The sequence below is a fragment of the Natrix helvetica genome (genome assembly GCF_964273705.1).
Source record: "Natrix helvetica genome assembly, chromosome: 1".
In the NCBI taxonomy this organism is placed as follows: domain Eukaryota; kingdom Metazoa; phylum Chordata; class Lepidosauria; order Squamata; family Natricidae; genus Natrix; species Natrix helvetica.
This window is the reverse complement of record NC_138548.1, coordinates 319,388,762-319,414,993: the sequence shown is the minus strand read 5'-3', so window position 1 is coordinate 319,414,993 and position 26,232 is coordinate 319,388,762. Positions and strand designations below refer to the sequence as shown.

The following is a 26,232-nucleotide window of genomic DNA, read 5'->3' as shown; positions in this document are numbered from 1 at the left end:
AAAGGTTCACCAACACTGGTGTAGCCCCTAAAGAAGACTGCTTGATAGTGCTTGAAGTCTTCCTTATGGGACTTGATTTTGTTCTTGCCACCCCAGCCAGCTAATGGTCAACAAAGAGAGGAGTTGTGTTTGTATAAAGGCATTACATCTGGAAGGAGAAGAGAATTCAACATGTATATAGAGACTATTAATATTAAATTCTCAATTGCTGCATCCCGTCATAGATTTTTAAATGGGCAGTAAAACTCATTCTTCCTAACATTTATGATAGGGCTTTTTTGGCTTTAACAGTAAGAAATTTTAAGAAAACAAAATAGTAATGGGCTGTGTTTATAGCAAGTGAATGCATGCAAAAGGACATTGGTTTTCTTGGTAAGAGTACTTTGAAATTCTAAATGCTAGCCAATTAATTCTGCTAGGACTAGCAACAAGGTTTATGTTGGCTAGATTTGCTGTTTCAACTAATACCAAGGCTCTTTACTATAAATAATGGATGCTTCGTTAGCAAACAGAAAAGCAGTTGTTGTTTAATAACATTAGATTAGGTCAATTAGTAATGGCAATTTATAGAAATCTTTAATGCGATAAAAGGAATCGCTTTAACAGAAACTGGAAAATATATTTTTGCTTTTAGACGCAACATGTAGTAAACATTTTTTGTGTTTGAAAACAAATTAGATCTTAACCTTTTATGGGAATTAGAGATTTGTCCCATTTGTTCTATACTGTTCATCTAATACAAGCATCTCCAAATATCCAGTGCTGAAGACACCTCTTGCAGATACAAAACTGTTGTATCTTTCAACATGCACAGTATATACAACAGAACTCCATGGGCATTTATGAAGTGTTTCTTTCTTTAAGAAGGTGTGTTCAGTTCAGTTACTTAGGCATCTCATACATGTTAACAGAAGTGCATCTCAACGTCTCTTAAGTCTTATTTGACACTCGGGGCAGTAACTAGCTAACATGGGTGTCAGTGTGGCACTATAATCTACAGAAAGTTAACTTAAGTGTATTCCTGTAAATTGGGATAGAGGGCCTATGATTAGTGTGCATTTGAAAGAACTTCCTGCAGAAGTCAATCCTTAGGTAGAAAAATCTGAATGCTAAATCAGTTAACCAGACGTAGCTTAGGCCAATTTGACCTTCATTTCCTACAAGGGAGGCACATACCATAGTTTTTGAGGTGCTGTTTATCATAGAGCATTATTAATAGTCATTGACCACCATTAGTGGCTGGTAAAATGATTCTCAAAATACAGGAGAATCTGATTATTCTTCTTCATTTCTTCTGTGTTTTACTTTAGGTAACTTTATGTATATGTAGTTGATATGCGGCTGTTCTACTTCTGATCATTGGTCATGCTGGTGATTTGTGAGAGTGGAGACCACAACAGGTTATCCTGTTCTTACATTCTGTAAGGATCTGCCAGACTATCAATTCTCCTAGTTACACTGTTTGTAATTTATCTGTTCCAACCTAATGTCTCTGGAAGTACTAAAATTATAGTTCTCCTCATCTCCAACCAGCAAGGTCAGTGGGGATAACAGGAATGAATAATATAATGGAATTGGGAAATATCACAGTTGAAAAGATTGCTATTAAACTTTATGGATTTTTTTTAATGTAATTGTCAGTGGGATGCTGGGAACTGCATAATTCAATATGTGGCTTTTATTTTATTTTGGTGGAAGACTAAATTCATTCTGGACTGTGCCTAATAGCTTTTGTACGTTGATGAGACTTAAAGTTCTAACATAAATTTTCAGAAGTTTAAGTATTTGTGGCAGTATTTACACACTTTGTAACTGTATGTTTTGGAGGAGTGAGTTTTTCTTCGATCACAGGTCATAAACTACATTTGTGATTAATTTCGGAAGGGAATCGAGTTAGTATAATATTCATTGGATTTCTATCATCCACCCAGCTGTTGGTTTCCACTGACAAGCTTCCTCCTTATGCCTATGCTATATTTTTCCAGTCATGGTTCCAGTGGTGGGTTTCACATTTTCTTATCACTGGTTCGGCCTGTGTGCACCCTCCGCCAGCGCCCGCCCACCAGTGCCCGCACTTTGCTCCATCAAGTGCCTTCCATGCATGCACCTGGCCTCAAAAAAATGCCTAAAAAGGACAGCATAGAGACAAGGCGGATGGGAAGGCCTACCCACAATTTCCACTACCGATTTGAGCGAACCGGTCCGAACTGGCTGAATACCACCTCTGCATGGTTCTCATTGATATGGAAGGTCTACCAGTCCAAATACGAAGAATTTGCAAGCCATTGTTTAGGTCTGAATGAGAACAAGGAAGCACACAGGCATTCTCATCTGTGTAATGGCCAGCAGCTTGCAACGCTCATGCCAAGGGAACTTCATTAAGGTCATCGGCTAATCTTTTTTGCATAATTGCAGGTTTTAAAGGTAAATAAATGTTTTTTCTAATGTGGATCGAGACAGATCACAAAGGTTGCTCTGCCATCCTGTTCTAGTACTCCATGATATTGTGCCTATATGCAAGAGATGTTAAATTCCATGATTCCAGAAGCAACCTGATTATCCCTCTTTGATATCATTTCAGTTTTGATTATATGGGAGTTTTGATAGTCATGGAACTTTATCAGTAATGGAACACAGTGTGCTTTGCTTCCTACAACCCTTCCATTTTTTTTCTTTCATTGGGAAATGCAGGTGGAATGAGAGTCGGGAGTTGGCTTGTTGCCCCTGCATTTATATATGGATATATATGTATATATACTTTGTGTTGTTTAAATTGTAGAGCTTAATGTATCTAATATTTTCCCAAGAGATTAACTGACAAGTCATGGAAATGTATCTAAATGCTTCAATATAAAATGCTCAATAAATAAAATATTAAAATGAAGGTTGTTTGAAATGTTGCCATTTAATTAATCAACAAACTTCTAAGTCATTCCTAAGAAAGCTCCAGTGGATAGGACAGAAGTGAATATAAGTAAATTATAATTAAGTAACTTCTTAATAAGTGTGGTACTTTAAATTCCTCTTTACATTCTGACTTTGCTGTTAGATAACATTGTTACATGCTTTGATCATATGAGTCACTCTCTTTTGTTTTCAACCCACATTCATTCATCATTTATTCATTCTTGAACCTTGATATTCATGTTTTACTCCACATACTTAAAACCCTATGCCCATTTCATTCAGCTTAGCTTTATGTTTCCCCAGATGTATCCCTCATTTTCAACTAAAAAAAACACTGTACAGGAGGTCCTCAACTTACAACCACAGTTGTTGAATTATATAAATCTGAGTACATAAAATGAAGATAACATGTACTTACCTTGCTACCTTACATATTCCCTTATATTGTAAAATGTGCTTAATACCTGAACAGGGTGAATTTTTTCCCTTTTCCAAAAGTGGATGGAGAGTTAAAATATCTGAAAAACTGAACTGGAAAAGTGGCAAAATTCTGTTTCACCAACATATTCTCACTCTGTTTGCAGCACATTAAGAGTAACAGCATCTTACTTGTTGATTTGGATTGCATGTTGTGGTAAATCAAATTTTCTTAATTGTGATTTGAATAAGCTACATTTGGCTCAATATGATACTGTTAAGCCATAACAGAAGATGGGTTCACATAGCATACTCTGAATGGTAGCGAAACTATATTAAGACCTAGTACAATGTATGGTTGAACTCATATTTGAAATTAAAGAAAACTACAATTGTTGAAGTTCTACACTGTCAACCTTTCTCATATAAACCCGGTAGGCTATGTGTATGATGATAGAAAATGGGATGAGAGTGTGAAGAAATGCTCTCTTGTTGCTACCTCATCAAACAATTATTAGGGTGTTTTCCCCATTCTACATTAAAAGCCTTGTGTGGCTTGGAAGACATCCAGTATCAGAACACATCTTTTACTTAACAAAAAGTTCTAAGTTCAGTTCCAAGGCTGGAAAAACCAGTCCCAAACTCTTGATTTGCCATTGCCAATCCATATTGACCTTAGTAAACCAAGATGCCTTAATAGAAAGCAATTTCATATCTTCTTCAATCCATGACTTTGAGAGATAGGCAGAGTCTTAAAAGTATGCCATCTGCTCGTAATTCAGTACACACGAGGTCAGCACAGCCCACTTATCACACTCTTGGGTTGTTTTAGTTGACGGATAGTGCTCTTAGCCTCCTGAAATTTAATTCTTCACAGGATGGAAGGAAAACACTAAGTAAACAGTCTAATCCAACAACAGATTTATTCCATACAACTGCAGCCCGCAGGGCAAATTGTATTTGGGTCAAATTAACTAATTGGCATAGCAGAATTCAATCAATAGCAAAGATATAAATACTACATCTGTTTCATATTGACCACTGCAGACTGAAGTTTCATCCCAAGCTGCCTTTTGGAATCTATATATATATAAAAGCAAAATGCCCATCATGCAGCATCATGAAATCTCAAACCGTAAAACTTGAAATTTGGCACGTACGTTCCTCTTGGCTTCTAGGTGCTTGCTAAGAAATGATTTTTCAAAATGACCATCAGATCATTAGTATTTCTTATATTATTATTAACATGCTCTGATGCTAAGGAGTTAGACATTCTACTCCCCCTCCCAAACTGAAAAGAACTCTGTTCCAACTGCCACTTGGGCATGGCCAGTGCATGAATCACCTGGCCAGCCAGTTGTGAGTTTGGAGAGGAGCCTGAGGGAGAGAAGGGGGAAAGGAGAGGCCTCTGTGGGGCAAGCCTGAGGGAGAGACGGGGATAAGATAGGAGAGGCCTCTGTGGGGCCAGCCTGAGGGAGAGGAGGGGAGAGGCCTCTGTGGCAAGCCTGAGGGAGAAAAGGGAAATAGGAGAGGCTTCTGTGGCAAGCCTGAGGAAGAGAAGGGGAGAAGAGAGGCTGATTGTAACTACTCATTAATTTTTGAGCTGTGTCAATTTATCAAGCCCGATCACATAATTTCGTAGTGGAGCACGGGTATGCAGCTAGTTTGTAATAAAAACCATTGGTCCTGGTGAGGAAATGCCCATTCTTCCTTTGGACATGAGCATCTTGGACAAAGTAACCTCCTTGCAAAGCTGGGTAATCCTCAAAGTCAGGGGCGCCTTATTTGTATTATCTAGAGCAGGGGTGTCAAACTCAAGCCCACAAGTCAGTTATGGGCCATAGGGTGCTTAGATCTGGCCCGTGGGGCCGCCATGGAAACAGTGAAGGACCAGCCTGCTGTGTCTTTCGCAGCAAACAATGGAGCCCGGGAGGGCCTTCGTTTTTGCAGGCCAAGTGTAGCAAAACAAACTACTAGCAAAAATGGCATTTGATCACACAAGTTACATCGAGCTGGCCATGCCCACCCTGGCCACCCCGAGGTCAAAAACAACCCTGATGCGGCCCTTAATGAAATTGAGTTTGACACCCCTGATCTAGAGAAATCTAATCTGATTAAAGATAAGAATAGGAGAAACTTTGAGTAAGCCAAAACCTCTAGCCCCATGTTGCCCTTGGACACACAACTCCCTCTCACTCAGAATTAAAGTTATTGTAATAGCACAAACATATGGGATGACACAAGTAGCTCTCCTTGATCTTTTATCCCTAAATGTATTTGAGAGATTCTGACCCAGAGTGAGATGATTTGATTTCCCCCCTCATTTTGTGTTCTAGGTTCATGTCTCATAAGTTTCCAGTATATTTTACATATGTATACCGTATATTGTATGTCTCCTTGGGATTTTGCATAGCAAAGATAGCAGATCAGTTTCTTAAAATAATATTTGCAGCAATGATATTACATTAAAATATGTGGATTGTCCTCTTGTGTCTGATAGATGAATGTGCAAATATATCTTAATTCTCACTTGTTTCATTCTTTGAATTTATGGTAAGTATTTCAGGATTTTCTTGCTACATTAAAGCTCTAGTAGTAAGCCAAGAATGTCAATTTGCTCTCCAGATCAATTAGAGCAGAAACTACATATGCTACATGTTTTCATGTATGGTATGCAAGCATCATTTCAAAAATACCAATTCTTTAATTGTGCCAATCAGGGTATTTTATTAGAAAAAGGAAAGTTTATGTTGCAACAAAGAATATTTCTGAAAAAATACAAAGAGAAAAATAAAACTTAAAAACTTCCTTGTGTTCCCATAAAAGGCAGGCAAGGTAGTTTATGGATTAGAATGAAATTATTCTGTTATCTGTTATTGTCCAGCAGCTCTTGAACACCTACATATATTTTAGAAAGTCCATTTTATGAGTAGTACCTTAATACAAAGTTTTCCAGAATCATTTTTCTAAATCCTATCACCTGGAATCATGTCTCTAGAGCAGATTCCAAAACAAAGATTCTGGAAAACAAATATTAATTTGGAAAAGAAATATGTTTTAATATTAATTAATTATGCATATTCACAGTTGCGACCTATTTAATTCAGTAGCTAGTAAAAAAAGATGGCTGCAATATTATTTCTGAAAGCTAAGAATTTTCATATGTATTAGCCAAATATATTTCTCCCAGGCATGCTCATGAGCTACTGCTAAAATTAAGAAGTATTTGCATAATCGGATCCCAATGCTATTTTATTTTATATATTCATAAAGCAAGCTGGTGATCTTTCTACTTACCTTCACACACCAAGATTGATTTTCTGTATTGGCTAATATTATCTCTTCCAACTGAAAAGAACCCTTCAGAGTATTGTCCAGAGGTCCTACCCATCATACACTAATTGGCATTTGACCTGGACAACATATTTATATTATGACACACTGTGCAAAATCTAGCACTAACAATGGAGTAGCCACTTGGCTTATCCATTCAGACCCATTTAAAACAGCAAAGTTCAACCAGCAGCAATTTTCTGCTTAAAAATATCCTCGATTTACAACTACAATTGAGACCAGAATTTCTACTGGTAAGCAAAACAATTTAAGGTTGTTAAGTGAGTCACACCCTACTTTACAACCCTTTTCTGCCATGGTTGTTAAACAAATCACTGCAGTTGTTAAGTGAGTCAAGCAGTCTTTAAGCAAATCCAGCCTATTTCATTGTTGGAAGCCAGCTGAGAAGGCTACAAATGAAAATCACATAATCTGAGTTTGCCAAGAGTCCAAATTTTGATGACATGACTGTAGGGACGTTGCAATGGTCGTAAGTGTGAGGACTGGTTGTAAGTCATTTTGTTTTCAGTGCCATTCTAACTTCTAACAGTAGCTAAACAAATGTTTTTAAGTTGAGGACTACCTGTTCCTTATTTTTTGGCCTATATTCCACCTACCTTTGATTAGGGTGGTCAACATTTTCTGATGTGCTTATGTTTAGGGAAAAAGAACATCTGATTGAGATCAGAACCATCGGTGAAGAAATGAACTCATGGTAGAGAGAGAGATGAAAAAAATGGAAGCAATAGTGATATTCTCCCTGGAGTGACTTCATTTTACAATCTCTAATGGTTCTGTCATTCTGTAGCAGAAAAGGAGATTATCCCTACATTCAATATATCACTTTGTCTGCCCTTATACTTTGCTGATAACTAAAAGCTAGAAATAAATGTAAAAGCACAATCTCTGAGGAATTCCCCCCCCCCCCCCGGCTAGACATTTACAAATAGCAAGGAGAAACTTGCATTTTATTTCATTTTTTTTAAAGGAAAGAAACATGAACTCTAAAAACCGAAACCGGTGTTCATTTCATCAAATGCCTGACCTTTTACAACCAATATATAACTCTCACTTTGTTTCACTTTCTATTTCAGATGTTAAATACATTGGGCATTGAAACCGGGGGCATAAGTGTTTGGGATCTTTTTCATTGTTTTAGGTATCTCCAAATAAGTTCATCAAAGGAATATTATGGATTGGGTTTTTGTAGCATCTTGAAGTCAAGCAAGATTTGATAACTAAAACATATTTAAAAAACGCTTTGAAAAAATAGCAAGAGAGATTAGATTTCTGTTCTGATCCCCCGTCTCTTATACCAAAGCACTCCAAAACAAGGTCTCTGCAAGATGTTTTATTTACACGGTTTAAACCTTGGCAGCAATCCAGGTATAGATAACACCTTGGCAGCAATCCAGCCTGCCGAGATACGACACAGATTTGAGAGCGTCTCCAACTCTAATGATAAGTTGATTCCTACAAAACAACTTTCGGAAAGTCCCTCCTTAAATAGCCTTGAGAGGAGCCTGATTACGATCACCTGAGTCCAATCATCTCTTGTAAATGCGTAGCTGTTCTCTACATCTATCAGCTCTCCGTTGCTGGGCATCCAGAAACCACTCCCTTGTCTCCTCCCCACTGCTCCAAGGCATGATGTCAGGAGCACACTCCCTTTGGCTTTCACCGCTGCTCCATGCCTCAGGCACTTCCTGGTGGCCAACCAGCCTCTCTGATCCCTGCTCAGAGTCAGAACCCTGTCCAGGGTCCTCCACATCCTCCAGAGCCGACTCATAGGGACCCTCGCTGTTGGAGTCTGGTGGCATCTCCAACAGCTCCTGTTGGGCCACAACAGATTTTCATTAGGATACTGATGACATTAGTTCTAGAAAAATGTTTCCCCAAATACTCTGAACATATAGAGGCATAGAAGAGGCACTTTTCGCTGTGATTGGTGAAACAAAGATTTGAAAATTTATTTCATATATAGTGCTTTCTTTGAGAACTTGGAAACCCCACAACTATCATTCCTTTAAAGATGTTCCAGTAAAGTATTTAGCCTCCAATCTAGTTATACTCTTAAAAGAGTTGGTTACTTCCAGCAGATAACCAACAGATATTCCTTTATAGATTTAAATAAAAATTAAACAGAATTGTATTGTTTTCAAGCAGCATATGAAATGTAATGACTAACCTTTCCGTGATGGCAAACCTATGGCGTGCATGCCAAAGGTAGCACGCAGAGCCCACCCATGCCCCACCTCCCACCGACCAGCTGGTCTTCGGGTCTCTGCTGCGCATATGCGCCTGTCCGTGCATGCATACCTTTCAGTTGGGGCATGCACTGTTTGGGCACTCGGTGTCTAAAAGTTTCAACATCACTGCACTAGGTGCTTGGTGTTTTGGTATTACAAAAATAATCTGTTAGAATATGGATGGAGTGGCTGTAAGAATGGGAAGCCATGTATTTGGTGGACTGCCCTACACAAGGCCTTGTTGTCCCACAATCATAACCAGTTAAACTTGCGGTCCGCGGGCCGAATGCATCACGCACTGGCCATGCCCACACCTGGTTTAGCAAAGAGGGGGAAAGTGGCTATACATCACGTGACGCTGCCATGATGATATATGTTTGACACCCCTGCAGTAGAGGTTGGGTAGAGGAGTATTGCAAAACTTCACGCAACAAGCTGGAATCGCTTCCATTCTACAATTAGTAAAGCGGCTCTTTCGATCATTAAAAAGCCTTTCCCTATGCTGCCAAATTGTTCACCCTGGGACATCTTGAAAAAACTAAGATGGCTAAGTACTGAAATCTAAGATCACTTGGAAGCCCCAAGGCTCAGGCTAGACTTGAGGTTGAAAAACATTCCAGGGGGGGAGGGGAAACAATGGCAAGGAAGAGTTATCTAGTCACCAGTTAAGCTTAACTTGAAGGGGATTATATTTATGTGGGTGTTGGGATGCCTCGCCTCCCGCCAGCCAGCCAGTCTTAGGGTCTCTGCTGCGCATGCGCACATGTGCATTCACACACCTTTCAGTTTTGGCATGCGTGCACGTGCAATTTGGGCACTTGGTATCTAAAAGGTTCGCCATCACTGTTGCAGGGTATAGCAGCAATGGAGAATTCTGAAGTTTAGGCACTATTTATTAATGATAAGAGAGGGGATTCATAATTAACAAAAGCTTGATGAGCGTGCATTAATGGCTCTATATCTCTGAAACAGGTGACCTTCCTTATGCAACTATGGAATGAAATCACTTAGATTCCTTAAGTCTCATGTTATGACAGTTCCCATGCATTACTTCTCATGCAGCTCTTTCAGAGGCGGGCTCTCAAAATTATTGCCAGCTTTTATGGCACTAGAAGAGACATCAGGCTAATGTTTGCTCTCTTCCGCTGGGATATTTCCTTTTAATTCATTCAAGTGCAGGGTGGAGGACATTAAATGACCCATTGCACTTGCCTTCCTGAAGACATCTGGAGATTGTTATTGTACTACTCTGAATATAAAAGGAAAGGAGACAAGGGTTTTTGTTTTAAGAAAAGACATGGTGGTCCCAGTCAATCGAAATGGAGTATGTCCAAACAATCTGATACTTAATGGCATGCACATGGAGACAGGCATTAGACAAAAAGTATTGACACATGTGTGTTGCCATAATATGCCAGCTGTTCCCACCCTTCCAGAGACAGAGGAGAATCTGCCATTTAGTACTACGACTAACTGTTGCTTTTAAGAAAATTAATGGTTGCTTTTAAGAAAATTGATCTGCCATATAATACAAGCAGAAACCATGCAAAAAATGGTTTACATGTGATTCTGCTGCTTTTCCCAGGCACAGCTGTGTTCATTTCACTATTCAGAGATCACTGGCTCAAACTAATGCAAGTTACATCAGTTAAATCATGATCTGTAATTTGGGCCAATATTGACCCCTAAATGTATGTCCAGAAATAGCCAGTTGTCCCCCTTGTCCTCATGGGCCAAGAATGCTCACCTGCATTTACAGCACAAGCATTGTAGGGCTTTCTTCGGGTTTGGGATTCAACTATGGTTAATTTCCAAAGTGCTAATTTGCTTACAACTCAAAGATAGGAATCCAATTCAATCCAAGAGTAACCACCAAACTGGAAAATGGCAGTGGGCAAAGCTTCCAAATAAAGGATTACCGCAAAGATACCATTCTTTGAGTTTCGTGCACAAGAGTTTCTTTCTTGATGAAGAAATTAAGAGCTGATTGGTTGCTTCCTTCTGTGGGAAGAAGTGTCCTTTTCAGTACTAGGTGAGAAACTTTCAAACTTGTGTATACCAGTGGTGAGATTCAACATTTTTTACTACTGGTTCTGTGGGTGTGGCTTGGTGGACATGGCAGGGCTTGGTGGGTGTGGCTTGGTGTGCGTGGCAGGGGAGGGATACTGCAAAATCTCCATTCCCACCCAGTCAACTGGGACTCTGGAGGCAGATAATAGATGGGGGTGGGGCCAGTCAGAGGTGGTATTTACCATTTCTCCGAACTTCTCAAAATTTCCACTACCGGTTCTCCAGAACTGGTCAGAACCTGCTGAATACCACCTCTGGTGTGTACTTCCACATCCTCTTCTCCTTTGTAACATTTCAGTGGATAGCTTAAACATCTATGTAGGCTAAGGCAGCCTTCACTTCCCAGGTGTTCCCCAAGGATTTCAACTTCCATGGTGCTTATCCTATACTGTAGTCAAGGCTGCTTGTAAGATAATGGCAGTTGATATATAATAAGGAGGAAAGAAGAAGGAGGAGACAGAATATCAGAGATAAAGACAAAATAGCAAACCACAGCTGAGCCAATGGCACATCTGCAAATGTGGAGCACCTTCTCACCAAAATATTGAGCTGAAGTTTAGAAAGGGACATTACTTCTTTTATTTGAGGGGATAGAAAGGAGTACTCTATGCAGTGCTACCATTCTCTGGATTAGCTCATAATCTATCTTGATTTCTTTTAATTTCTTGTCACAATATCTAAAAAAAAAAACACAAGACCTATAAAATAATTGATGATCCTAATATTGTACACACCAATACAACTTTTTAAAATATTCCTTTTAAGAAAGATGAAGCCATTATCTCCCTTGGTCACCTTGTTCTCGCTGAATCTAATACAAGGATCCCTCGTTTGAAGACAAGTGATTGTGAAGGACATAACCTTCTAGTGTTTTAGATAAACACAGATATAGGTTCTAGCTTCTTATACTTTTGTTTATTCTCCGCACCATTTTCATCCCTCTATATTTCTCAGGGCCCATCCATTTCCTATCTCCTTTCATGTTTTCCTGATTTTTCCACCTTTTTTATTCTCTTTGTTCTGATCAAAGTCCAACTCGGCTTGGGGGAATGGGGGAAATGTTTATCTGCCCTAAGGCTTCTTCAGCGCATTGCCAACAGTTGAAAAATATTAATAATGCAGAGATATATGCAACAATACCTAGAGCATTTCACTACCATCTTTAAGTAGAATGCAATGATGCTGGTAAGTGCCTTCTTCTATGTCACTACGTTAATTTGTTGAGCAATAGGCACGTGGTTAATCTTTGCAATGGCATCTATCCATTCATAATTCAACGAGTTAATGATGATGCTGATCATTTGGATATCATCATTCTAGATTTTGCCTTTTTCACACCAGCAATATTTCATCACACTTGGTAAACCTACTCTTCTTCCATAATATCTCTTAACTCATAAAAGCCTAATTTTCATCTCACGATCAGGAGGCTGTGAGTTCGATCCTAGGTAGAGGCAGATATTTCTCTCTCTAGGCACATATATTTCTGCTGAACAAAACTCCGCATTGGCTAGAGGAAGAGCATCCTATCTGTTGGCTCCATTCAGTTGCCCAGACTCCAGCCCCCAAAAGGATTATGGGAGCGTTAAATGGTGATGATAAGAGCCTAATTTCCTCTAGTAACTTGTATCACAGAAAATGTTAACCATGCTAGAAACAACAGAAAATTAGTAAAAATAAAATACAATTAAAAATGAATAAATAACATACGCAAATATGTTTATATATTTATTAAAATATCCAAAATATTTTTCCCTGCCTGCTTTGTCAAATCACTTTTATTCCTGCCCTTTGAATCAATAGATGAAATGAGAAGTGGTGGAGAGTTTTTGTGATTTATCAGAACACCCTGAAGCTGCTGTCCTTTTTCTACAGATTTAGCTGGTTCCATGCATAGAGGAATCTGTTTCAATTGAAAAAACTAAAACTAATATTTTGATAGCTGAGCTTGGTCTAAGGAGGTAAGGTTATAAACGCTGCCACCATAAATAAATGAAACTCAGGCCGTTTGATTTCATTACAATGAAGAATAGAGATTATTGAGCATTCGTTGGGGAAATCTGGGGAGATGGTGGACCATTAAGATCAAATTCTATCACAGGAAAACAGGCATTAAGGCAACTGAGATGTGAAAACAGAGACATTTGCTTGTGATAACCTACCTGCCCCAAGCTCTAAGCAGCTAATAGCACATAGCATTACAATACTGGCTTTAATGAGAAAACAATAATCCAATAAGATCAGAATCATACAAGCCTTGGTTTTACCCGTGGCACTCCATGGAAACAAAGCTGGACTTTGAAGAAGCAAGATAAGAGTATTAGCACTTTCAAACTTTGACTCCTGAGAATACCGTGGACAATAAATGAACTATTGAGCAAATCAACCCAGATTTTTCAATCAAGTACAAATGACCAGATTCAAATTAGTTTATTTGGAGTCCTTGTGGACAACCATATAAATATGAATCAGCAGTGTGCAGCAGCTGCCAAAAACAACAACACAGTTCTAGGCTACATAAACAGAGGGATAGAATCAAGATCACGTGAAGTGTTAATACCACTTTATAATGCCTTGATAAGGCCACACTTGGAATACTGCATTCCGTTTTGGTCGCCACGATGTAAAAAAGATGTGGAGACTCTAGAAAGAGTGCAGAGAAGAGCAACAAAGATGATTAGGGGACTGGAGACTAAAACATGAAGAACGGTTGCAGGAACTGGGAATGTCTAGCTTAATGAAAAGAAGGACTAGGGGAGACATGATAGCAGTGTTCCAATATCTCAGGGGTTGCCACAAAGAAGAGGGAGTCAAACTATTTGCCAAGGCACCTGAGGGTAGAACAAGAAGCAATGGGTGGAAACCTAATCAAGGAGACAAGCAACTTAGAATTGAGGAGAATTCTCCTGACAGTTAGAACAATTAATCAGTGGAACAGCTTGCCTCCAGAAGTTGTGAATGCCCCAACACTGGAAATCTTCAAGAAGATGCTGGATAACATTTGTCTGAAGTGGTGTAGGTTTCCTGCCTAAGCAGGGGGTTGGACTAGAAGACCTCCAAAGTCTCTTCCAACTCTGTTATTCTATTCTATTCTATTCTACGTCAGACATATTACATAAAGAGCTCTCTCTCTGAAGAAAGGTGGAAGGAAAGAGGATGACTAGCAGCAAGATGGAGAGACTCAGTTACAGTGGCAATGTATATACTATTGTAAGATCTGAAGGACCAAGTTAGGACAGGTTGTCATGCAATCAGTCTGTGATCGCTAAGTACAGGTAGTCCTCAACTTACAGCAGTTCATTGAATGTCCATTCAAAGTTACAATGGCACTGAAAAAAGTGACTTATGTCCATTTGTCACACTCACAACCATTGCAGCATCGCCATGCTCATGTGATTAAAAATCAGATGCTTGGCAACTAGTTCATACTTATGACCATTGAGGCATCCCAGGGTCATGTGATCTCCTTTTGCAAACGTCTAACAAGCAAAATCAATGGGGAAGCCAGATTCACTTAACAAATGGGTTACTAACTTATCAACTGCAGTGATTGACTTATAACAACTGTAGCAAGAAATGTCATAAAATGGGGCAAAACTCACCTAACAAATTCTCACTTAGCAACACACCTTTTGGGCTCGATTGTGGTCATAACTCGAGGACTACCTCTATTGAAATCAATCTGATGTCACATAATCAAAATGATAAAATGCTACTGTCAGGCATGCCTCCATCAATAACCAAGAAAGAAAACTCCCAACTCCATTGTACATGGAATTAAAATATTTTTACTGGTTATGAAAAGATAGCAATGAAAGAAAGATCTGAGCAAGAAAGGCACGAACAAGTACATATCAAATGATAACCCATCCCCCTCCATCTAATGACCCCACCCCAGTGTCCAATCTGCAGCTCCCTTAGGTGTCTTGTGGATTGCATCTCCAAAAGGCATCATCATGTTGGTATGAAGAACGGTTGACCTTGACCAGGTCCAAACACCAGCCACCAGCATGCGCAGAAGATCGCGAGAAGAAAACTCCCTTTTCCATATCACCTCCTGTACCATTTATTCCCATCCCAAATACCATGCCCCACTCTCCCCGTTTCTAGGGCAGCCGGTAGCAAGTAAGCGAAGCAGAGGCTGACAGCTACCAATAACAGCAGTTAACAGTATAGTATATTGATTACATATGCATTCAAATGTGAACCTTCAGGTTTTTAGCCAGGTTGGACACATTTTCATACGTTGCTTCTGAAAATATAAGAGTAGAGTCCGTTTGTTAATCAGGGAAACATAACCTAGAACAACTTGCACATGTAGCAATAGCACTATAGCAATAATACTTAGACTTATATACCACTTTACACGGGGGTGAAATGCTACTGATTTGGGCCAGTTTACCCGAACCGAACTGGTGGTAAAAAATGTCACCGGTTTGGGCGAGCCGGTATTTCCAACGATCAGCTGTGATGTGTGATTTATATTAGGATTTCCTGCTTTCTAGCTAATATAAATTGTGTGGCACAACGGATTCCCCCCCCCCTCCCTTGCTGTTCTACTTACCTTTGCAGGCATGTTCGGTAGCAGGCTGCACCCACCCACCCAGATGTCATCCTGTCCATTTTTGATGCTCTGCACATGCATGGAAGTTCCTGTGCATGCGCGGAGGTGACGTGTGAGAGCAAAGTGAGCACGCACATGCTCACATTTGCGAACCGATAGCAAAGTTAAGTAGATTTCACTCCTGGCTTTACAGCCCTATCTAAGCAGTTTTACTGAGTCAGCATATTGCTCCCAACAATCTGAGTCCTCATTTTACCCACCTCGGAAGGATGGAAGGCTGAGTCAACCTTGAACCTGGTGAGAATTGAACTACCAAATTGCAGGCAGCAGACGTAGCCTGCAGTACTGCCCTCTAACCACTGCGCCACTGCAGCTCAGCATACAGGTTGACCATCCAAAGCCTTTCTGAGCATCTTTACAGGAGCAGCTGCTCTCTATTAGCAAGAGGAATTGCTGATGTCAATGAAATGAAGCAGCAATCTCCACAGGTGACATGTTCAACTTGACTTGGAAAGGGGAACCGCTGCAAAGGTGTCTGTCTGACTGGGTGGTCAAAAATATTAAGACAGTAGCTGGGGCTGTGTGATCAAAGCTTTGCATTCGGGTTTTTTTTTTTATGTCCACTGAAAAACACATTTTAAAAGAGGTGGACTTTGGTTAACACCAGGGTTTCCCAACCTTGGCTGGCTGGTGAATTCTGGGAGTTGAATGCATCTTAAAATTGGCAAGGTTGGTTTACAAAGTTATAGTGAACATCATCATGCTTTGGGGTTGTTGTTTTTTTACTTCCTTTTGCTCATGGAAGGGCTGTTCAACCCTCCTTGTGAGTGTTTATATAGATTGACAAATAATTTGAAGAATAAATCTGTGCTCTAATCTTCTTTTCACAGCTAGGACTCTTAAGTAGATCTTTCCCTTAGGAATTCCCTTGCAAACGACTTGATGGTTTTTGTTTGTTTGCTTTTAAATTTGTTCTTGTTTCAAACAAACAACTCAGAGATTTGGGAGTATAAAAAACCCCCTCTTTTACTCATGGACAAGGTAAAAGGAATAATACAAAGTTACCCAAGCATCGTCTCTGAGCAGTGACTATTTCCCCTGCCTACCAATCAGTATTGTTAAAGGAAAATGTCTAAGCCTTAATAGGATTTAAGATACCTTTTTGTTTACAAACTGCTCAGTGAATGAACAAAATTCAAAGAGAGTTTGGCATATGAGCACAAAAAAAAAAACATTATGTAAGATCAAGGCACCAAAATATATTTTTTTTTGGAAAAACCTGGTCTGGCTTCTTTTTGTTTGGCTCTGAGAAAGGAGGGGGGGAAGGAACTTTCCGGTTCATTCTGTTAATACCACAAAGAACCTTCTTTCCTTTTATAGAGAATAACTGCCTGTTTTATTTCCAAGTATACATGAGGTCTAACATACCAGGCTGGGAATGCACCCTTAATCACATCCACATGTTGCAGCAGAATGAAAGATCTGCATACAAACACATACATGTCAGGGACATAGGCTTACATAGATCCTTAACATTATCTTAACATTAAAATTTAGCTCCGACACTTAACATTACAATTACCTGTTCCAATATAAGAGGCAATTAAATCTACATCCAACTGTTGGTATACTGAAGTTATCATTGGCTTGTTTCCCTACCGGGTGGGCAAATGTTACAGAAAGGAGCTTCCAAGAGCAAAAAGTAAAATATGTGTTCATTAGTAATTTTAAGGCCATTTCTCCCTTTATCTAGTAAAACTGAACTTGGAAAAGGAAGAAGCAACGTGCTAAGGTTGGGGAAGGAAATGTATTTTAGCCTACTCTTTAATACAAATTCTTGGGTGTGTGTCTACTTATTGGTGAGCCAGACCAACATATAATAGCTTATAATTTTTATTAAAGATTTTTTTTTCAAAAATAAAAGACAAATCTAAAATGACAAAATAGAAGAATAAAAAATAAAGAGTAGAGGAAAAAAGTACAGGAAACAAACAGCAGCAAAGAAACAAATAGAAAAAAGAAAAATAACAGAGAACACAAGCCAGAAAACTTTCTATTGTAAAATCTTCTTTACAATAGAAATTAACAAACTTATTATCCGATTTCCTTCTTTAGTTTTACAAAAATTCCTTTAAGCCCTTCTTTAGTCCTTTTTCAGTTATTAAATCCATAAATTATCACTTCACTTTTCTCTGTCTTATAGCAAAGACTGTAAAAGTTTCCAGTCTTTTTTTAAAAAGTATTTGTTTTAGCCTTGACCACACAAGTCAGTTTTGCCATTGCTTACAATTCCAACATCTTGTCAGCCCCTTCCTCCATTGTGGATTTCCACCATTACCATCATGGTGAACCTATGGCACACATGCCCAAAGTGGCACATGAAGCCATGTCACCCGGCACATGTAGCCTTGCCTATTTGCCTTCCGGATTTCTGGTGTGCATTCACGCATGATGATCAGCTGTTCTTCGAGTGTGTGGCAGTGCTAAAAACCATTGTGCGCATGCGCCCCAGCCAGCTGATTGTCGGGTGCGCATGTGCATCAGAACCCGTAAGTTCAGCTTTTCTGGAGCGTGTGCAACATTTCTGCGTGACATTCGGCACTGCGTGACATTCGGCCGAAAAGGTTCACCATCACTGCCCCTTTGTTATGGATATAATAGTTTGACCAGAGTTATATAAAAACAATCTTCCATGAGATTTTTTTCTAATTGATTATCCATAAATCCCAATAAGAAAAGTCCTGACTTCTTTTCAACATTAATCTTTAAGATTTTTTCTATCATTGTACTATAAACATTTGCATCCAGAATTTCATAGCTTTTTTTACAAGTCCGCCATGCAAGGTGAAATGTTTCTTCACGTACTTTGCATTTCCTACATTGCTTATACATCTTTGATAGGTTTTCCAGTGTCATATACCAAAAAGTACATTGTTTTATGCAAATTCTCTCTTAAATTATAAGCATTATGAATTTCAACCCATTTACTCATTCTTTCCAATTTGTCCGTTTGTATGTTATATTCATAGTCCACTTTATCATACAATTCTTAACTTGTTCTTCAGTTTCATGAAAGCTTATACATTTAATAAAAGCTTATACAATTCATCATTTGCACTTAACTAATTTTCAGATTCTTGATTAATTCCAATCACTTGTTTGTCTACACTAAAGCTTTCTCTTCATTGTGTATATGAAAACCATTCTAAGCTATATCCCTCTACAGTCAATTATTCTTTTGACTTAGTTTTTACCTCTTCTTGTATTAATAGGAATATTAATAAGCAATTCATTTCTCTCTATCTGCAATTTCTTTTTTATTAGATGCTGCCTAGGCTGAGACCATAAAGGTATGATAGCTTATTGCATTTTGAACATACTGTAAATTTGAAAACAATACCTGTATAATAGCTTATTCTTCTGCCTGAAAATAATACAAAAATTAACTTCTGAATGAAACTAAAGTCTGATTTTGATACATTGCTGTACTGTCCTTGGTTTTAAAGCACATGCTGCATAAAATTACTCCTATTATTAGATGTGAAACTGTATTTTTTCCTGTATTATAAACACATGATATAAAAATAATTACTTAGAATTATCTCAGATTACTGGAAGGGAATAAGAAACAGTATTTTTTAAAAAGCTTATAAAACAGCAAGCTTAAATGAATTCTTGCACATGTTCTTTAAATATTATCCTGGTTGCTTAGCTTGAAAAGATACACAGCTGGGAGAAAGGAAAATAGGGCATATCAGGAAACAATGTTTTGTGATGTAATTTTCTTCAAAAAGCTCTTCCTTTTTTACTTTGTGAAATCCAAAAATGATGATAATGGGGATAACAGTAATAATGACAACAACAATATATAAAGAAGTAATGCAATTTTATCAAGTCTGCTTCTGTTTGCTGACTTTGATAGGCTTATGACACTTGACTCAATTGGGCAATTTGGCCTGTCATGTCAATAAATGGTGGGTTAGCCAGCATGCCAAAGTTGACTTAGTTTTTCAATCAGATGCTTTGAAGATGATGTAAGCATGTTTTTTTCCACTTTACCAGGAAGAAAATGTGTAACTCCAAAAGGAAAAAGCCAAATATGGCAATAGATAAGCCTGCAGTCATGTCCTAAAATGGGATTTTTGATTGAGATTAATAAAGGCACTCTTCAGACAGGGTAGACCACATTGTTAATGCAAAAATTCCTTAAATGTATCTATTTACTGGACAATTGGGACTGGGAGGAAACCCACTATGCTTTGGAAAGCTAAGAAAACATCCAATTCATGGCATTTTTTCCCGCAAAAATGAGCTAAGTCAGGAGGTCAGTATGTGAAGAATTTCAGAGCTCGATGAGTAAATCCACACGCAAGATACATTTAATTTATATTTGTCACTTCATCCCAGAAGCTGCATGATTTTTCTACATATTGATGTGAGGGTCTTTTATCCATTTGTATTGCTAGTATAAAATCCTATAATTTCAGGAGTCTAATGTTACAGCTGCATGGTTTGATGATGATGGTGTAGAGAGAGGGAGAGATTCTCTTTCAATACATGGATAAAAAATAATAGAGTTGAAAGGGACCTTGGAAGTCTTAAAGTCCAACCCACTGCTCAGGCAGGAAACCCTATACCCTATACCATTTCAGCAAATGGTTGTCCAATCTCTTCTTAAAAATCTCCAGTACTCACAACATCTGGAGGCAAGTCATTCCACTGATTAAATGTTCCATCGATTCATTGTTCTGTCAGGAAATTTCTCCTTAGTGCTAGGTTGGTCCTCTCCTTGAGTATCCCTCAGTTAAGGTCTTCTTCTGGTTCAGTTTATGAAGCTTAGAAACACACACACACACACACACACACACACACACACGGCAACACTCTTGCTGAGTGCCAAGGAATATAGGACAAAGAGAAATGATTCCCTTGTCTCACTTCCCTCTACAAGCAGTTGATTTATACAGCAGGGATAAGATAGGATAAAATTCTTTTCATTGAATCTTTAGCCTGAACACTACAGCAATGTGCTATTTGTTTATGTAGGCATATGAGCAGCTTGAAAATATTTTAGATTTGTGTGTGTGTGTGTGTTCCAGGAATTAGGAAAAGGAATTAGATTTTTACCTTCTCCTGCTTTCTGCATTTTAATGTATCTGTTCAAGGGAGACTCTGCTTATTGTTATTTAACAAAAATGAAAAGAATCTATCCTTTCCAAGAAAGATATTAAAAAAATATATATTGGTAGGTTCTTAGCACGCTTTTGCTGCTCACGTTTGAAGAGAGAGGCAGAGTGGAAATTTGCTTTCTTGAATCCTGTCAAAACCACCCAGACATTAGTTATTGGTTTCTTGTCTTTTGCCAGTAAATGCACTTTCATTGCAGACAGCAGGACACCACGCACTACAAGATCAGTCACGGTAACGAATGTATCATTTTTATTGCCTAAAATCACATTTTAGAAGTTTTAAAAGATATTTCGCAATAACGCTCTACAATGGAAAAACTTCCAAATAGGAATATCACATCTGAGAAACAATCTTCTGAAAATAATATAATTTAGATGGGTAACCTGTGACCTTCTGGCTGTTGCTCCTCCCAGCCGCCCCAGCCTATATCACCAAAGGTAGAGATCTTTGGAATAGAAGTTCAATTATTCCTGGAGTGCCCAGGTTGCCAAGTCCTGTATATATAAACATGGGTAGCGGTGATTCCACAGGTTGTCATCTGGAAGGTCCTCTCTTACTTCTGAGGCACATTCTAGATGGTCTTCAGAGTTCCTAGGGGAAAAAAGCATTGATCTTGCAAAATAACAATTCTATCTATAAGATCCATGCTGATGCAGTGGTTAGAATGCAATATTGCAGGCTAAGTCTGCCAACTGCCAGCAATTCGATCCTGACCGGTTAAGGTTGACTCAGCCTTCCATCCTTCCAAGGTCAGTAAAATGAGGAGCCAGATGGTTGGGGGCAATATGCTGACTCTGTAAAGGCTGGGCCATTAGAGGAATCCATAGCAAGGTTCTATTCACTGTAGGGATTTCATTTTAATTGCTATACTGGTTTTTATCCTATATTAGCTGTCCAGAGGCATATAGAAATGGGTGACTATGAAGGTTTAAATGAGAGAAACATATAAATGATATACTACCAACTAGGCTAAAATGAAGCTGGATAATTAATAGCTTACATGCCACTAATGCCAGCCATTAGCATACTGTATGAGCCAAAGCTCCAATATAATTATTTGTTTAGACACACAATCATATGGTGTCCTAGTATAAGAATTATTTTTTGTTAGCCGAGGTTAGCATTTGTATGAAACTATCCAATGGGCACAGCAAACAATGCCAAAATCAAACGTACAGTAGTTAAACCGAAAAACAACTATGATTGCAGTTCTGTCTGCCAACTGTAGGGCAAAGCTTATTCAGTGGAATTTACTTTTGAGTAAACTATGCAAAACTTTGCACTATTTATATTTGAAAACCAGTATTCAGTACTTGCATCTGCAATGTGCTTTCTGCTGCTGTCTGAATTTTGGATTGTTTTTTTTTTCTGCCTGCTGTGGATTACATCATAGCGTCCAGTATATATTCATATAAAAATGTGAGGAAAAAATGATACGAACGCTTATATGCACAGTCGCTTGACATGTAAATGCAAGTTGAATATGCAGGCAGAGAGACAAGCACATTCATCCCGTGTGGGATTTGGAAAATGTCTTACAAATATGTACTTGTCAATGAATAATAAAGACCGATTTTTATGTCACTGCTTCCCTCTAGTGGAAAATCATGACTGTGTTCATAGGCTTCTCCTGAAACGATTGTTAATACCATGAATCCTGCAATAACAGGGACTACGGTATATGGAAAATCATCAATGGCTCACTTAGAGGCTGTAAAGGAAACTATTGGGACTTATAACGAAGCATCATTCTGCCTTTTTATCTATTCCAGTCCTCCTCTTCCTATTTTCTGAAGCTCCACCAAGGCCTCCAGTCTCTTAATTATTTTAGTTTAATGAGATCCCTCAAGCCTGTGGATAGTCCCGCTTGGTCCCATGCACTGGATCAGCATTCTCAAATGGAGTTTCTTATTAGTTTACATAAAAAGCAGTGAACCCCAAGCATTCATTTATTCATCTCCTTTCTGTCATTGGCCTGAAATCATGAGTAAGCAATGCAGGGTACTGCAGATTCATTCACTTCTAAATATGACAAAGCAATTCTGTAATGTATTTATTTATTTGTCTTTTAATGACCCCGTAATCCCTTGCTTCGGGGTGGAGTTTGAGAAACCAATAGAGCTGAGTGTTTACTGGCCAAATGCTCCTCCTGTCGCCAATGCAGAGTTTGCAGCTGATATTTTACTCATTGTGCCCAAGGAGAAAAATATCTGTCGCTACCTTGGATTGAACTCAGAGCCTCCTGATTGGGAGGCAAAAGTTTCACCTCTAGGTTACTGCACTCCACCTAGCAATTCTGCAATGATATGTGGAAATAATTATGCTGTGAATACGGGACGCTGACGTAGTTGGGATTTGGACTCAAACCAGAAATTTTTTTCTAGTTTTCTTTTTTTTTCTTTCTCTTTTTTTTGAGGGGGGGGGGTATTATGTCTCATAATTAGCCATGCTTTTTCTAAAGAAACATCATAGACAAAGATATTTATGAATGAGTTTAGAACTTAAGTATCAATGTCTTATTGATCTCTGCAAATTACAACCGCTGTAAGATACACCATGGAGCTCTCATCCATCTGTCTACTCTGCCTGTCCGTTTAAAATTTATATACAGATAAATCTTAGGATGCTTGCTTTCTGCCTAATCCTGATGAAACAGTTCACAGCAAAAGAAAAGATGGCTTGATTATATTGTTGTGTTTTCCCTACAAAAATATATTATATACTGAGTACAACGTATTCTACTAACACAAGTGTTTTTTATCTCAAGCTTGTAATTTAGTGTCAGCCTCTTGGCACGCAGGCCAGGTGTATTGTGTGCTGAGCCCGCCTACCCCTGGTTTAGCGAAGGGGAAAAAGTTGGAATACAGCATGCGTTGACAATGTGTCATTGCAAGTTTGACACCTCTGCCCTAGAACAAGTAGATTCACACTACCTATTTTATCTCTCTCTATAATGCACACGGAACTGCTTCTTGATAACTAAAAGGGAAGAACTGAATTTCATTGTCTCTCACTTAATCAAAATCACATTGAAAACAATCCAAATTTTAAAGAAAATAGCCTTAACCCATATGTACAATAACTAGCTAGTCTAGAGGTTTCTAGAATTATTCCTGTTTCCATCATCTCATTCATCTGCTTAAATCTGTACTCCTATAGATGTAACAGTGATTACTCTACAATACAGCAGATTTAGAGAATATATACATAGATTATGCTCCAAGGTGCTATTTTTCCAGAAAATAATATTAAACACATATATTTAAAGATACATATTTAGATATATGTTGTTTTAACAGTAGTAGAAATAGGATTTAGGACATTTTATTACCATGCCTTCAGCTTTCTTATCTGGAAGAGTAGGATAACAAAGCTTATCACAGTAGTAAGTAGGAAATCCATATCATCCCACTCTAGATAATTGAGGACATAAAAATAGCTTGTTTTATATGAAGAATACTTGCACAGAATTTCACTGTCAGATTATAGTGCAGCCACAACAGTATCTTTCTGGATAGTCCAGGGCATAGACTTTGTTCTCTGTTCCGTAAATATAATAAATATATGACTTTGCAGCATATCGATAATGGACTTCAGTCACAGGAATTAGCTCTATGGTCTGTCGCTGAGAAAAGAAAAGAAAATATCATTGTCATCAGATATAATAGAGTTCTCACGCTGAGGTCTGCACTCTGCTATCTACCGGAAATTCTATCTCTTGTTTTATTAAAATATATGCATACTTTGGGCATGCACAATTAGCATCTCATGAATATTATTTTAGTTGAGCTTCCTGACACTCTAATGTGGACTCTAGAGTTGTAGGCATGCTTTAAACAATGAAATCTACTGTGTGTCACAATAGAACCCAGAAATAAAACAGATAATGCTAATGTGTTTTGTGTTTTCTCTCTCTGTGTATTATTTTCCATATACAATATATAGATAATACACAGTAAGGAATAAGTGGATTGTGGACTGTGAAATTATTATCATTGCATTTAATACACTGGGTATAATTGGGGAGGCACTGTATCTTGTATCCATACAATAAATGTATCAGAGTTTTTCTATGAAGGGATTTGGCAAAGTATACCCATGTCTACTAAATGTGCCATTTGCAAAATAAAAAGAAATCCAAATGTGGATTTGTGGACTCTGATTTCTAAATCCATCATATAAAAGACTCAACAAAATTTATAAAATGCATATCATATGTTTTCGTTTCCTGGGTTATTGACGCACATGTCAAAACTAGAAATATTTGTCCCTTTAAACTGAGAATATTATTGAATGTGTTCCATACATGAATTTGACACTCCTTCCACACAATTTAAAATACCACATAAAAATTTTGATTGTGTGACTGACATAGAAAATTGGTTGAGTCCCTCAGCAAATAAAACATTGCTTTATTGGGCTGGATGCTATATGTGATGAGAAATATTATCTACATTACATACTTAATCTGTACTAATACAAAATATATTTTTATGAGTTCAGCATGAGGATTTCTATTTTTTCTATCATATGGTGCGATCCTTGTGCACGAAACAAACATGCCTTACAGGAGGCAGATATTTTGCAATGTACTTGTGTCTTTACTACATCATTGTCTTATTCACAGGCATAAAAGAAGCAAGAAGGATAGATGTAAATAAATAGTTGAACAATTTACTGCCATTGTTTAAGTACCTAACCATTATGACTGCCTGATTCTCCTAGGGCCAGTCTTAAATGCCAGAAGTTCTGGAAGAGGGAAAAGCGTAGCTCTCTTTCAAGCTACTGACATCTTTATCATTCCACAATTTAGACAAATTAAACCATAGTTTCCACACAGCTTCAACCTACCACATGAGTATTTACATCCCAGTATCTCAGAACCTATGAGAAATTTATTTATTTTATTTACACATTGATTACATTTTTATCCTGCCCATCTACCTTACAAGGTGACCCTGGTTGAATTACAAGTTATAAAATAAGTAAACAATATATAATTAAAACATTAAAACTGCACAATTAAAGTATGATTAAAAACAGTACTAAAATTGAAAATTAGAGATGGACGAGACTCGATGAGGTCTTCTTACTCCATCAGCCACTTCCAGTGGTGAATGGCCCTAGGCCAGCCAGCAAGCCAGCTTTTAACACCCTCCTTAACCCTTTCTTTAACCAAAAGGGACCATTCGCACATCTGGCAGTAGGATGTTTCACAGGCATGGGGCCACTGCAGAAAAGGATCTTCTCCTTGACCCCATCTCCTTCAATTCCTTAGCAGATGGGATATACAGCAGACCTCTTTCACTTGAGTGAGTGGGCTGAATGTGTCCCATTAGGGAAAGACAGGCTCCTCAGGTATCCTAGTCCCATGCCGTGTAGGGCTTTATAGTTAACAATGAACACCTTGAATTGTACCCAGAAGCAAAATGTAACCAATGCAACTCGCACAATAGAAGTGATGTGTGAAGTCTTAGAACCTCCCAGAACTGTGCATTTTAG

The 26,232-nt window shown here is 38.3% G+C and overlaps 1 protein-coding gene across 1 annotated transcript in view; it reads right to left on the bottom strand.

Moving 5' to 3' along the window:
* Nucleotides 1–24,038: 24,038 nt before the first annotated feature.
* The window catches only part of LOC309394443 (protein SSUH2 homolog), a 56,142-nt gene continuing 53,948 nt past the window's right edge, over nt 24,039–26,232 (bottom strand). The window contains exon 12 of the mRNA XM_081957609.1: nt 24,039–24,355. Coding sequence (XP_081813735.1) covers nt 24,209–24,355 — 147 coding nt within the window. The 3' untranslated portion in view covers nt 24,039–24,208. The remainder of the gene's footprint in view (nt 24,356–26,232) is intronic.